Source organism: Tenrec ecaudatus, chromosome 1, assembly GCF_050624435.1.
Source record: "Tenrec ecaudatus isolate mTenEca1 chromosome 1, mTenEca1.hap1, whole genome shotgun sequence".
In the NCBI taxonomy this organism is placed as follows: Eukaryota; Metazoa; Chordata; class Mammalia; order Afrosoricida; family Tenrecidae; genus Tenrec; species Tenrec ecaudatus.
Genome location: NC_134530.1, coordinates 302,870,886 through 302,884,292, shown reverse-complemented (window position 1 = coordinate 302,884,292; position 13,407 = coordinate 302,870,886). Strand labels below are relative to the sequence as shown.

The 13,407-nt window shown below is 50.7% G+C and overlaps 1 protein-coding gene across 1 annotated transcript in view; it reads left to right on the top strand.

Moving 5' to 3' along the window:
• The window catches only part of PHACTR1 (phosphatase and actin regulator 1), a 355,341-nt gene that overhangs the window by 324,252 nt on the left and 17,682 nt on the right, over window positions 1–13,407 (top strand). Inside the window, exon 8 of the mRNA XM_075543124.1 lies at window positions 9,727–9,782. Within this exon, the coding sequence (XP_075399239.1) occupies window positions 9,727–9,782 (56 nt within the window). The remainder of the gene's footprint in view (window positions 1–9,726; window positions 9,783–13,407) is intronic.

The window sequence follows — 13,407 nt, the reverse complement described above, 5'->3', positions numbered from 1 at the left end:
AGGAGCTGTATGAGCCCCCAATAAAATGATTTTTTAAAAATAAGAAGAATCATCTGCTCAGGCCAGGGGGTGGAGGGCTGGAGTGGCGTAGGCTGCTGACAGCCGAGTCCAGGCAGTAGCCAGGAGACATGCTGCTGCCCGCTTTCCTGAGTAGGTGTGGGGAGAAGGGGGTGGTTTGAGAGACAGTTTGGCTAGGACTCGATTGGTGAGCTATCAGGTCAGTGGTGTGTGTTCCCTCTGAAGCATGTGGCAGCTCACAAGGGATGCTTGTGTGTCTGACCTTGTTTGGAAATGAGGTCACGGGAGCTGCAGAGCATGAACATGGGCTCACACTGGAGTAGGGCAGCCCCGGGTCCTGTATGATGTGTCCTTAGACAACCAGATGGCCATGAGTGTAGCAACTGGAGTGATCCTGCCACAAGCCAAGGACTGCGTTGGGTCCTTGGGTCTCAGTCACGAGAATCTGATAGAGACAAAAGTAGATCTTCTCCTAGAGTCCTGGAAGACAACATGGCCCTGCCAACGCCCTGGTGTCAGGCTTCTGGCCTCTGGAACAATGAGACATTGCAATTTTGTTATTTGAAACCACATACCAGTTGCCATCCAGTGGGCTGACACTCTTGCTGACCCTGCTGGTGGCCGAGAAGAACTGTGTTTCATGAGGGTGAATCTGTCAGAAGTCTGTGGTCGGCGTTTTCCCGGAGCTGTAGGTGCCTCTGGGTGGACTCCAGCCTCCAACCTCTTAGCAGTCAAGGGCATTTATTGTTGGCACCAACGCAGGGGCGCCTTAAGCCGTGTAGTTTGTGGTACTGTGTTACATGACCCACAGGGACATAATACAGAATGGGGTGGGGTGGGGGGGGTTCCCCATCTCCTGGCCTGCACCGTTCACTGGACATGAAATGCACCAGATAATCATCTTTAGGGAGCATGTTTAGGGGAAAGGAGGTATTTTATTTGGGGGCCCTGGTGGTGTTGCCAGAGAAGTGTTGGACTACTAACCACAAGGTGGCAGTTCAAACCCACCAGCCACTCTGGGGAAGACTGTTGAGACAGCTTTGGAAGCCCTGCAAGTATGACTCGACGCGATAGCAGTGGGGCGGTTTTTAAAGGAGTCCTGGTGGTACAGAGGGTTCAGCATTGGACTGCTAACTGTAAGTCAGCAGTTTGGAGCTACCAGCCGCTCCGAGGAGCAAACACAGGGCTGTCTACTGTTGTAAAGAGCAACAGGGTGGGACACTCACAGGGACAGTTTTACCCTGCTCTAGAGGGTCGCTATGAGTCGACATCAGCTCAACTGGAAGTGGGTTTAGTTTGGATTCTCCACCCACCACCTGCCATTGAGTTGATTCCAACTCATGGTGATCCTCCATAGGGTCTGGGAGACCGTATATCTTTAGGGGAGCAGGCAGTCTCACCTCTTCGATGTGGGTTTGAAATGCCGGCTTGACAGGTAACAGCCCGACACCTGACCTACGCACCGAAGGCTCCTTTTTTGGCCTGTGGCCATGTAACAAGGCCACGAGAAATCGGTGTGTGGACCACAGAGAAGCCTTGATTGGGGAGACAACGGCTAGTTGAAATCAGAAGTCATCTAGGGAGGGTGTGGACCTCAGAACTGGGAGCCCCTGGAGTGGGTGACTACCAAGGAAGCTCCTGTTCCGTTCTCCATGCTCAGCTAGGATCCAGAGGCAGTGGAGGCCGAGGCCCAGTAGATATGCCCCCCCTCAAAGAAGCGACTGCAGAAAGATGCCGCAGGAGGTGGAGGGGATGAGATTCTGCTTCCCCCCCTGAACTAATTCACGGTGCCTCTCTCTGCTGCAGCTACGCCTCTTAGGAAAACCCTGGTCGTCTGCAGCCTTCGAAGGGAGGCTCTGCTTTTCCTTCATTCTCCACATGACTAGGGCCTGGGCTTCCTCTTCCCATCCCTCGGGGCCCACCCTCACCTCCCTGCGGAGCTGAGATGTAGGAAACCAAAGCTGGCTCTCCTTTCCCGGGAAGTGCCCAGACAGCTTCCCGGCTCCAAACATTGCCCGTCAGGGCCAGCGGTGCAAACAATCAGCAAGTGTAAATGCTAATGAAAGTAGTGCCCTTGGCCAGCAGCGGCTCGTTAGCCCTGCGCAGCAGAACGGATCCTGGTGCCGCAGCCCGGGTGTTGCCGCCACTCTGGGGAGAAGCTGCCAGGCTCGGAGACAGCGCTGTGTCTAAGTTCACAACCACTCATTGCAACCGTCCCGAGCAGCCCGATTGTCCAAGGTCAAAACCTGAGTGACTCCTGTTGGATCCTTCGTTTGGGGTTCCCCCACCCTCACTCTGTGGTTTTCGTGCAGAAAAAAGAGGAGGGGAGAAAATTAAAATAGACAAAGAAAGCATTTCCCTTGACTGAGTCCCGAGGATGGGGGCCCTTTGTGCACCCACATTGGGGGTTCCTTGGTTGTGATCTTGATGAAATCAAGTGGCCAGGCTTTGCTCCTGAGGAGCCACTTGGTGAGTTGGCAGCGCCAAGCTTTAGGGGAGCGGCCACGCCCAAGCCAATGGTGCCACCCAGTGACTGCGAGACACAGAGAGAGCAAGAGCGCGAGCGAGCCTGGTTTATGTTGTCATGTCTTACAGTCAGAAGTATCAGTAGAGGTGCTCAGATCAGAATAAAAGGCAAGCTTCATGCTTAAGCATTGAAAGGAAATAGGAGATTCACGGGTAATAATGAATGGCGTGTGGCATTTCTGAGGGAGCCCGTGATGTTTCGGTTCATGCTACGTGAGAAATCATTTAACAGTGGTGGAGAGAGACGAAAACCCCGCTCGAGGCATGGAATTGATTTTGCTGCTCCAAGACGTTTTATAAACCAGACTCAACACGTGCCGTGGCAAAGCTAAAGATAGACGGCTCAGATCATATTAAACCTTGCATTTGGATAATTCACTTTCTGTCAACGTTGAATTCCCGGGAAGGTTTGCCCTCGCCACCTCGTCAGGTCTGAGTGGAGTTGGGATTTAGAAGCAAAGTGTAATAAATAGCATGCTAACCTAAACGAGACACAATGAGCTCAGTACACAGTTAAACCCACAGTGTTGTTACTGTGGGTCAGTTCATACGTGTGCAGCATGTCTGAGCAGGGCTCTTTGTGTTCAGAAACCAATCCCTCAGCCACTGGGTCGATGCCAACTCCTAGTGACCCTACGGGACAGGGTGGCACTGCCCCTGTGAGGTTCCAACTCATAACCACTACATCCCCAGTGCTCCTTACCTTGTTCAGATACCTTTGAAGAAACAGATGCAACCAACAGTCCTTAGAGGAAATCTATGTCAGCTCAGCAGGTTGGCACCCATGTTGTGGTGCCCCCGTATGAGGGTGTATCTGCATGTGGGCGCGCCCCCCCCCCGAGACAAATAAGGGAGTGGTGTCTCTGTTCCTAAACTATCAGAAATATGGTCCTAGGGGTGGACCAAAGGGGCTGTGACCCCAGATTGAAAACTACTGCTCTAACTAGAAACCTTGATTAATAGTCTGACCTCGTGGAATGAATCCAAATGCACCACGAGCGGACATGTTAATCCATCAGGAGGTTGATGTATGACCAGAGTGAGGTTTGTCATCAATCGAGAGTTCACCTTTCTGAAATGAGGAAACCGCTTGTACACTTGAGTTTTTCCTATCGCGCCGCCCTTGTAAGCTGTGTGCAGTATCACAATAGTTTCTGCGGCATTTTTCCAGAGCAGGAACCAAAATTCCACAGGAGCGTGCTGTTCTCTTAAATCAGCCATCATAAAATAGAGGTTCGCGTGAAACTGCTTTTACGAAAAATCTCACCATGACCAGAGAGAACCTTTCCAAGTTCACTGGGGACACTGACTCAGAGCGAGTTGCTCCGTATGCTCTGCTTGATGCTTGCCAAGCAGGAAAACCTCATACTACGAAAGCTCTGCTCCGACCAGCATAACTCCAGCTTTCGAGGGGTGCCCCCTAGTCGATTAGTAAGTGAGCACAAGTTAGCCCAGACTTCCCATGCTCACTGAGTGCTCCATCCCTGCCAAAGAATTGAAACATTTTAAATGAGGGGTTGATTCTGTAGGATAGTGCAGTGGGGTGGGAGCGAGACAGATGTCAACTATAGTTAGAAGTAGAATCTTTTTTTTTTCTTCTGTATCCCGCCCCTTCCAAAACAGAATCTTGGATAGAGTGAAAAAATGTTTAATTGTCCACAATGGGTTATAAGGAGGCATAAATAAGTCCATGCTTACCTTGCTTATTGAGTAACTCAGCATTGATACGTTAGTATTGCTTGTAAGCCTCTCTGTGTGCCAACAGTACAGCAACGATAGTTAACTGATACTGTGGTGGGAAATGGTCCAGCTGGGGAGGCAGACGGGCTGAGTTCGTGTTCTGGCTCTATCTTTTGTTAGCTGTGAAGCCGGCACCGTTGTGCGATCTTTGAAACCACCAACTGCTCCTTGGGAGAGAGATGAGGCTTTCTATTCCCGTAAAGAATTACAGTCCGGGGGACTCACAGGGACAGTGCTCCCCTGTCCCACAGGGTCGCTATGAGTCGGAATTTGTCTGATGGCAGTGAGTGTGTGTTTGATTTTGGGGGGGGGGGTGGCAACTAATAAGTGTTTTCAGCTCTCCAATGGACTGGTGACTGTACTACTTCAAATGGTTTCCAGGAAGATCAAGCGAACTACCTAATCTGTGGTGTTTCTTATAACTGTGTCTGTACAAGATAACCCTCAAATCATCCTTAAGCCACCCACTGCCCCAGAGTGGATTCCGACTCATAGCAAGAGTAGAGCCGCTCCTTGGATTCCTGAGACCGTTCATCTTCATAGAGAGCCTCCTCTTTCTCCCAGGACAGTTGGTGGCTCCGAACCACCAACCGTGTGGTTCACCACCCAATGCTTAGCTTAGCCCGGGCCCCAGGACTCCTTACCTCAGCAGTAACTTACTGTTATCATTTACCTGGGTGGTGGAGGTGGGGAGAATATGCTAGTGGGATTCAGTACCCGCCCGAGGAAAATAGGTTAGGAAGAAAGCCAGGACTTGAACTGAAATCCGCTCCCTCTCAAACTGTAACTATGGTGTCACTATGCCCCATTTTCTTACCAAACTTCATTTCCCAAATCCCAACCGCTCATGAGGCCAAACGAATTGTGCTAACGTTTCTGGGCGGGCTTAGCTACAGTTTAGAGTTTGATGGCCGTGTGGGCTATGGAGCATCAGCAGATGCCTTCATTTGAATCGTGTGTGTCTGCCTGCCGTGGGGTGCTGAGTTATTCATACGGATTTCGCTGTCAAACTTCAGTATCTCGTAGTTTTGCCCGACACCCCTCCCCCCAATATGGCCCACAAGGGAGACCCACAAAAGGCCAGCACAGAACCAGGCAAGGTCTGGGTTGCAAAGCACAATTAGAGCGTATTCTGCAAACCTTCTTCTCAGCCTACTCCAAAACCTCAGCCCAAGCTCTGAGATGTTTGCACCATCTGGAATCAATGGGGTTTGTTCAAAGCATAAACCAAAACATGATCTGCTGTCAATTTGAGCCCTAAGAGTGAAGGGGTGGAGTTTAGCCTGTCAATCAGGTCGCAGATTGATGACCTCATATAGAGGTGCTAAGGAGAGAAATAGTTTGCTGTAGGCAGGACACACGCTCACTCGCTGCGAGACATGCTTGCTGACAAGACACATGGAGCTATGCTGATGGAGCCAGAGCCCTGGAGCAGGTAGAGGCTCTGCTGGCACTGAGATGCCTCTCCCGCCACTGGATTCACAAGACTTCCACCCACTGGCCTCTGATCTTCCTGCATTTGGCGTCATTTCAGGTGTTGTGTGAGTCTGAAGAGGAATTTATAGATTGGTATCAGACATATGGGTTAATATCGGACTTGTGGGCTTGGCCTGGACTGGGCTGGAATGTTTCCTCATATTCAATTGCTCTTGTATATAAAGTTCTTGCTTTACCATGTGAGTATCTATGAATTTGTTTCTCTAGTCAACCCAGACTAACACACTCTTCCCAACAAGTCGGTTCTGACTCCTGGCGACTTCACATGTTACAGAATAGAATTGTTTCATTGGGTTTTCTTGGCTGTAATCTTTCGGGAAATAGATGGCAGGCCTGTCTTTCACGTAGGCGCTGGGTGGATTCAAACAGTCAACCTTTAGAAGACAGTCATAAACTGTTTGTACCACCAGGGAACACACACACACAAAACCATCTCCATTGAGTCAGTTCTGACTCAGAGCTAACCCTACATGGAATTTTGGAGGCTCTTTTGGTGCCACCGGTAGGTTTGAACCACTAACATTGCTATTAATAGTCTGTGTTAGGCAGGGTTCTACAGAGAAAACCAGGATGCTTATGAACAAGAAGGAGTATAACAGCTAATTAGTCCACACAGCAGTACAGAAGGTTCAGTTCAACTCCCTTCCAAGGAACAGTTAATATTCATGGAAGTCCTTCGATTCATGTGGGCTGCTGGGTCCAAGGTCAAGGAAGCAGACAGCAGAGTCCTCCCTCCAGCAAGGCAAGCAGAGTCTGCCCAGCGGCAGCAAACAGCAGAATGGGTCACCAACAGCCAGTAGCTCAGGAGCTTAGCGAAGCAGGCCCAGATGGGATATGTAAAGAAAGCAATGCTAGGTGACAGGATCCACCAGCCTCAAGCTCTAGGGACACGATCCATGGGTTGACTTGGCCCACAGGTAGTGCAGCTCACAGATTGAGGCAGAGAACTAGCTAAAGCAGCAGCATGCTTCAGCACACTCTGATCACCAGAGAGCAAGAGGGGGGGGGGAGTGGTTCTTACAGAGCTATTTATGTCTTTGCCCTCCAACTAAACTGTGACCTGATTAATTCCACATGTTCCTATTGGCCAGGTTGGCACCATAAACCTGACTATCACATAGTCCAAAGCTTGCCTACAGTGTCGAGACCTAATATACAAAGCCCACTGCTATTCAATTGACCCCAACTGACAAGGACCCTCCATAAGGGTTCCAAGGCTGTCATGAGTTTTTAACAGAAGCAGAAAGCCTCCTCTTTCTCCCAGAGAGTGGCTGGTGGGTTTGAACCACTGGTCTTAGAGTTACCCATCTATCCACAGAATTCTAGCTATTTAAAGCCTAGGTATTAGCACACCATACCTGGTAAAAGGAATAAGTATTCTTAGAGAAAAGAAGTGAGTCTCTAAGGCTGTCCTCTAAGGTGAATCCAATTGGAGCCAGTAAGCTGCGTTGCACAACCATGACACATCCTATCAGATCATCCCGAGTTTCCTCCTACAGGCTGATTTTAGAAAGACCTTAGAGACCGCTAAGTCCAAACACATGCCTGCCAATATGGCGGCTTTCCAACCAGTGTGGTAGCCCTTGGCAATGGGGATAGACCATCCCTGAACGGGATGCTGGCAGGAGAACATGAATGAAAAATGTGAAAACGTTCATTTCAACTTAAAAGCACGTGGGAATCCACATTCCAACTGGTTCTAGAGTTCACAGAGCAGAGTCTGACCAAAACCCTGTTCTCCGGCATGGAAGCCTTTCCTTGAGGGCTAGTATCGGATTACAAGATTAGTGTGGGAGTCTTTTTGCTTACTTAATAATCAGTACCCCACCCCTTATGATGGACTAACCCACCCCCTTGGGTATCAGAAACTCTGGTGTTTGCTTGCTCAGGGTCAAACCAACGCATTGCCATCAAGTGAGTTCCGACCCGTCGGGACCCTGTGGACAGAGTAGAAAGGCCCCTTTGGGGTTCTGAGACCACAGATCTTCCTGGGAGCAGATGGCCTCGTCTTTCTTCCCCAGAGTGACTGGTGGGTTCAAGTAACTGACTGCTTGGTGTGTAACTAACAGGCTATGCCTCCAGGGCTCTGTAGAGATACTAAAGAGCAATACAAGTGATCATATTCACTGGATTTTAAATATACATCTATTTTACAGTCCCCTGGGCACCATATTGACAGTCCGTCTTTTCTTCATAGTCCATAAGAGACACAATGTCTGCTGGCATCCAGAGAAGAACTCCACCTATTATTCTTCCCTCCTACCTCGTAGGTCCCAATGAGGGCTCCGAGAACCCTTCCAGAATTTTCTCCTCACTCACATACCTTATCCTAGTGGGCGAAGCAGAATGCTCGACACTGCTTGCTTATTAAATATTTTCCAAACCCGGAGGCAGATCTGGGGGTGCAGCAGGTAAGGCTTATGCCCTGGACGCTCCTTGAAGGGGCCACCACTGAGCAGTTGCTATTAAACATTCCTGTTTCCATCAGCAGCTGGGAGAGCGCATTCCGCAAGTTAAAACTAGTACTTGGGTACAAGGACTTGGGTATTTGAGAGCCTCCCTGGGTCCCTGGTGTTCTTGCTGTGTTACATGTAGACAGACTAATTCACTCACTACTATTCCGCCCACTCTGACTTAGCAGCGATGCTATTGGACAGAGTCGAACTGGCCCTGTGGGTGTCAAGAGACTAAATCTTTACAAGAATAGACAGCCTCCTCTTTCATCCTCTAAGTGGCCGATGGGTTCAAACCACTGACCTTGTTGTTAGCAGCTCCACATATAACCCACTATACCACCAAGACTCGGTAGAAAAAGAAGAAACTGGGGAAATGACTGGACAAGCTTGGCTTCTCTTTTGCACGATATTAGGGTAAAGTTATCTGAAAGGTGGGCGCCAGGTATTTGGACGGGGGCTCAGTTTCCAAGTTTCCCACAGGCCCCGCTTTCTGCCAAGCCTGGTATGACTCCCGGCGACCCTGTGGCCGCCACGCGTGCAGACTAGACCTGAGCTTTAGGTCTGTTCAAAGCGCTGACCTTTCTGAAGCGGATGGCCACACCTTGCTGCTGAGGTCCTTCTCAGTGGATTTGAACCACATTTAGCTAGTGATCAGGCACTGGACGGGTTCCACCACCAGGGAGTCTTAAAAAAAAATTACCAAGGGCTTCAAAGACAAGTATAGATGTCTCTGTTGGTGCTCAATTCTGTGGTCTCTGTGTTGCCCGATCCTGGATCGTTCTGTGGGTGCACCAAGGGTGTCTTTCTCCCCTCCGGTGCCATTCACGGGCTCTGTTGCTGCCGCTTCCCCTCCCCTGCCCTGGCCCCATTGCTCCCTTGCAAGTTCATGCCCTTGCTGTGGGGTTTCCTTAGCTGTCGCTCAGTGAGGTGTCTGGCAACCGGAGTGTCATTTCTGCTGCTATTCATTTGTCACGGGATGGTCTAATCAGGCTGGTGTCGATGGGTGGGGAGGTGGAGAAAAGCCGCTATTGTTCTTGGCAGGGACATCCCGCAGGCTCAGCCTGATTCTTCGTGGGCTAACTGGGTCTGGGCAAGCGAGGCGTGAGCTCAGCCCCTGCCCTGAGGGAGAACTGGGAAGCAGAGGCCAGGGCCCCGAGAGTTCAGAGACCACAGGGAAAGACAGGAATCCTGTGAGAATTCAGGCTGAGTTACAGCCCTCTTGCCTGGAGGGCAGGGGAGGGGCCGGTGAAGGGAGGAAGGAGGAGGGAGGGTCAGCTTGGTGTGACGTGGGGCCTGGGCCTTTCCTGGGGTTGAAATTGAGGAACTGTGAAGGAGGCGTTGCTGGGGAGAGTCAGTCTTCGCAGAGCGCAGGATGGAACAAGAACTCCGTCCGTTGGCTCTGCCTCTCGTGTCTTCAACGGCTGGGGAAGTTAATGACCCAAGGAGGATATGATATGGTCCAAAAACTTTTCCTGGGTTTTTTCCGTAGGCGGCTGAGCCAGAGACCCACGGCGGAGGAATTGGAGCAGAGGAACATTTTGAAACGTAAGTGACTAAGCCCACGGCCGTCGGTGGTATTTAATAGTGGCTCCAAGTTATTATTCACGGTGACCCACGGGTAGATTCTGTGAGAGTGGAGGGGATGGCGAACTTTAACTGTGAAGGCCACACCCTTACCTATTAGGACATCGGAGAAACACCCCCATTTGAAAGCAGCGAAAAACACAGAGCCACCAGGCAGTTGTGACTCGTGGATACCCTGAAAGACAGAGGAAATCTGCTCCTTCAGCATTCTTAGACTGAAAGTGTTTTGTGGAAGCAGGCTGCCACATCTGTCTTGGGGGTGCCGACCACCAGATGTTCGGTTAGCAGCCGAGCCCGTAACCACGGCATAATCGGGCTCCTTAAACAACCCGCGGCCACCAGGTGGATTCCAACTGATCGTGGACCTACAGGAGAGACTGGAGTTGCCCCAATGGGTCTCCAAGACTGTACCTCTTTATGGGAGCAGACAGCCTCGTCTTTCTCCCCAGAGAGTAGCTAGTGGGTTCGGAGAGAAGGCAGATTTGCACTTTGTTCATTGAAAGCTCGGAGACCGACTGCCTATTGGAACCATGCTTGAGAAGTCTGCTTGTCAGACGTGGGAAAACCAGAGAAAGCTTGTTATGAACTGATTCTGATTAACATTAGGGGCAAAACAGACAGAACACTGATGGACCAATGAATGAACCATGAATTGTGGGTACAGGTTCCCCCCCCCCCACCCGCCATCTTAAAGTAGAGCATTCCCACGAAAGCTTTGAGAAGCCAAAATAGTGTGAAGTGAAGACTCACCAGTAATTTATGTGGGGAAACATTTTGAGGCTTTCTGGACCCAGAAAATAACCTACAAAGTCACGCCAAAGAACCCCAAGAGCCCAAGATGAAACTCAGAAACCAGACGCAACCTGCCTGCCATTGAGTCTGACCTGTAGCAACTGACTGAGTCTGGCTCCGGGAAAGGGAGAGAACTGCCCCTTTGGTTTTCTGAGGCTGAAAACCTTTATAGGAGTGGACAGCCTCATCTTTCTCCCTCGGAGAAGCCGGTGAGTTTGAACCACCGACCTTCAGGTTAACAACTCAGTACATACCCCACTGTGCCATTGGGGCAAGTGGGACTGCAACGCTAACTACCGTATGAAGTAGACACAGCGAGTGTACAGGGTAGTGCCCACGGAAGGAGCCCTATAATGCCATCTTGCTGTTCAGCACGTGTGCTGCTTCTGACAGCTCAGTGCCAACATCAATTTTCAAAAATCTAAAAAAAAACAGACATTCCCTCCCGATTTCTTTTGGCTAGCCAAAGCAGGCACGAGTGTCTTTCGTGAAAGCATAAGGGTGTAAAGCGAGCTTTCAAAAAGCCCACGAGGGTCCATTAACGTGGAGCCAAAGCAAGCGGGAACCGCCCACGTGTCCCTCGCCAGAGGAACAGATAGACACAACAGCCAGTCAGAGAAGCCAAGTCCTGGTGCATGCAGTCCCAGGGGAGAACTTGGGGGAAAGCATGCTGAGTGTACCTCAGTCGGCTTCAGAGGACAAATACCGGAGGCCGCCTTGGTTATGAGTGCCTATAGGCTCAGCCAGAGACAGAGTCTATTAGTCGTTCGGGGGGCAGAGGGATGTGGGGAAGGGGAGTGCGTGCTTAAGGGGCAGTGTGTTTCTCATGGGAGAGACTTTTAGAAATGGGTAGTGGTGGTCAGAGGAGCCTTGGTGGTGTGGGACTTCCATCCTCATGGTTGGTGGTTCGAAACCATCCTCCGCTCTGTGGGAGAAGGACTGGGCTTTCTACTTCCATAGAGGGGCAGTCTTGGAAACCCACAGAAGCAGTTCTACCTGTCCTACAGGAGCGTCATGAGTCAGATTGTCTGGACGGCAGTGAGGTTGGCTTTAGTGATGGGGGAGGGTGTGCAGCCCAGTGCTTGGAAGTGAGTTGTACGTTTTAAAAGGTTAAACTGGGACATTGTAGTGGCAAATGATGTATGTTTATATTTTCCTGCAATTAAAAAATGTGCGAACACACACACACAGTTAAGGGGACATAGCCGTTTGTGTCTGTGTGTCTGAGACTAGAATATTCCCTTTCCACTGTAACTTGCCGCTGTGGAGAAGGTCCCTGCCCTTAAAACAGGCCGTTGACGTCCAGGAAAGGATTTCCGAGTGAAAACGCTTCGTATCCGGGGTCAGGGTTTCCACAGCTGGGCAGTGCCTCGCCTGCCAAGGCTCTCACCCAAGGGAAGCGCGGTCGCGATGGCCACGCGGTGACGGGAGGAAGCCACAAACTCCTTGTTTGTGCTGGACTGAGAGAGAGAGGAAGAGAGAGAGACAAGACCCAAGACGTAACCCCCAACACAAACCATGTCAGGGCCACCACTGTGCCTCCACGGGGGCCGTGGGGGACGAAACAATTAGAAAGTCAGCCCGTGAAGCCCACAGCTGCTCAGCCTCTCTCTTTGGAAGGTTCCTCCAGAAGAGTCCAACCCCAGGTAGTAGGGTCCCTTTGCTTCATGAGGCCCCTCCCCTCCAGCTCTGTCCACGCCCCACGCATTCACTCTCCCTGTCTCTCGGCTTCTCCCCTACACCCCCTTCTGCCCTTTTTTCTCCAGAAAAGCATGGCATCCTGCATAGAGCTTTGTAGGACTGCTATGTCACACACACACACACGTATGTCAGGTGCCACTCATGTGGAAGCTCCATTTGAGCGGTTGGTTATTTCTACTTAGACCAAACTTAAATGTTCCTGATTTGTCTTTTCTATACGCTTCCTATGTGCAGTCTTGTGACTTGGTCGGCACAGAGTGGTTTGCCAAGAGTGAATGCCTGGCTCTCACCCCAGAGAAGACAGAAGGGTGTCATCTACAGCCCACGCACCCAGCTTTATTTTTGCCCTTATCAACATGTAGTCTCACCTCCACGCCAGCCTCCACTTGCCCCCCTCTGAGAGGCTGTTACCTTAGACTGGCTTCCCTCAGAGATTTCATAGGATATATATATATATATATTAAACACACACATATGCCTCCTAAGTGGGCCCCTCTAAAGTCTCTGTGTTTAAAACACAAACAAGCAAGCCCAGTTGTCACTTAATTGACTCTGACTCAGAGCCACCCCTTCATGGCTGACTTTTCTGAAAACCGCTGTGCCTTTCCTGCTAGGCCCCTTGGAAGAGGCTTGGACTTACAGCCTGGTTAGCAGTTATGCATGTGACCTGTCTGGACTGATTTCTGACGTTAACACAAAACAGAACGTGGACGGGTTCAAATGATGTCGGTGGTCAGGGAAGCATTCTGTGCCCGTAAGATACCCGATCCGTGGTAAACCTCCCATTGTTGACAGGAAAGGACGGGAGAGAGGTTGCCCGGGGAATCCTAAAATCACAGGTGAGGTAGGCACTGCCGCCTCCTGGCGTCCACCTGGGCCTGCACCTCTCCCAGCAGCTCGGATCTGTGGTTCCCCGCCAGGATCGGAGCAGCTGCCCTGTGAAGACCACTGCAGGGTGGCCTTTGACTAAACTTCTAACCTGAGAGGAACCTAACACTTCTGGCGTTTCCCGAAAATAGTGTTTATCTCAGCAGGGGTGAGTTTTTGGAAAGAGGAGCCCCAGAGCCACCCAGCTCACCCTGGGCTTCCTGCG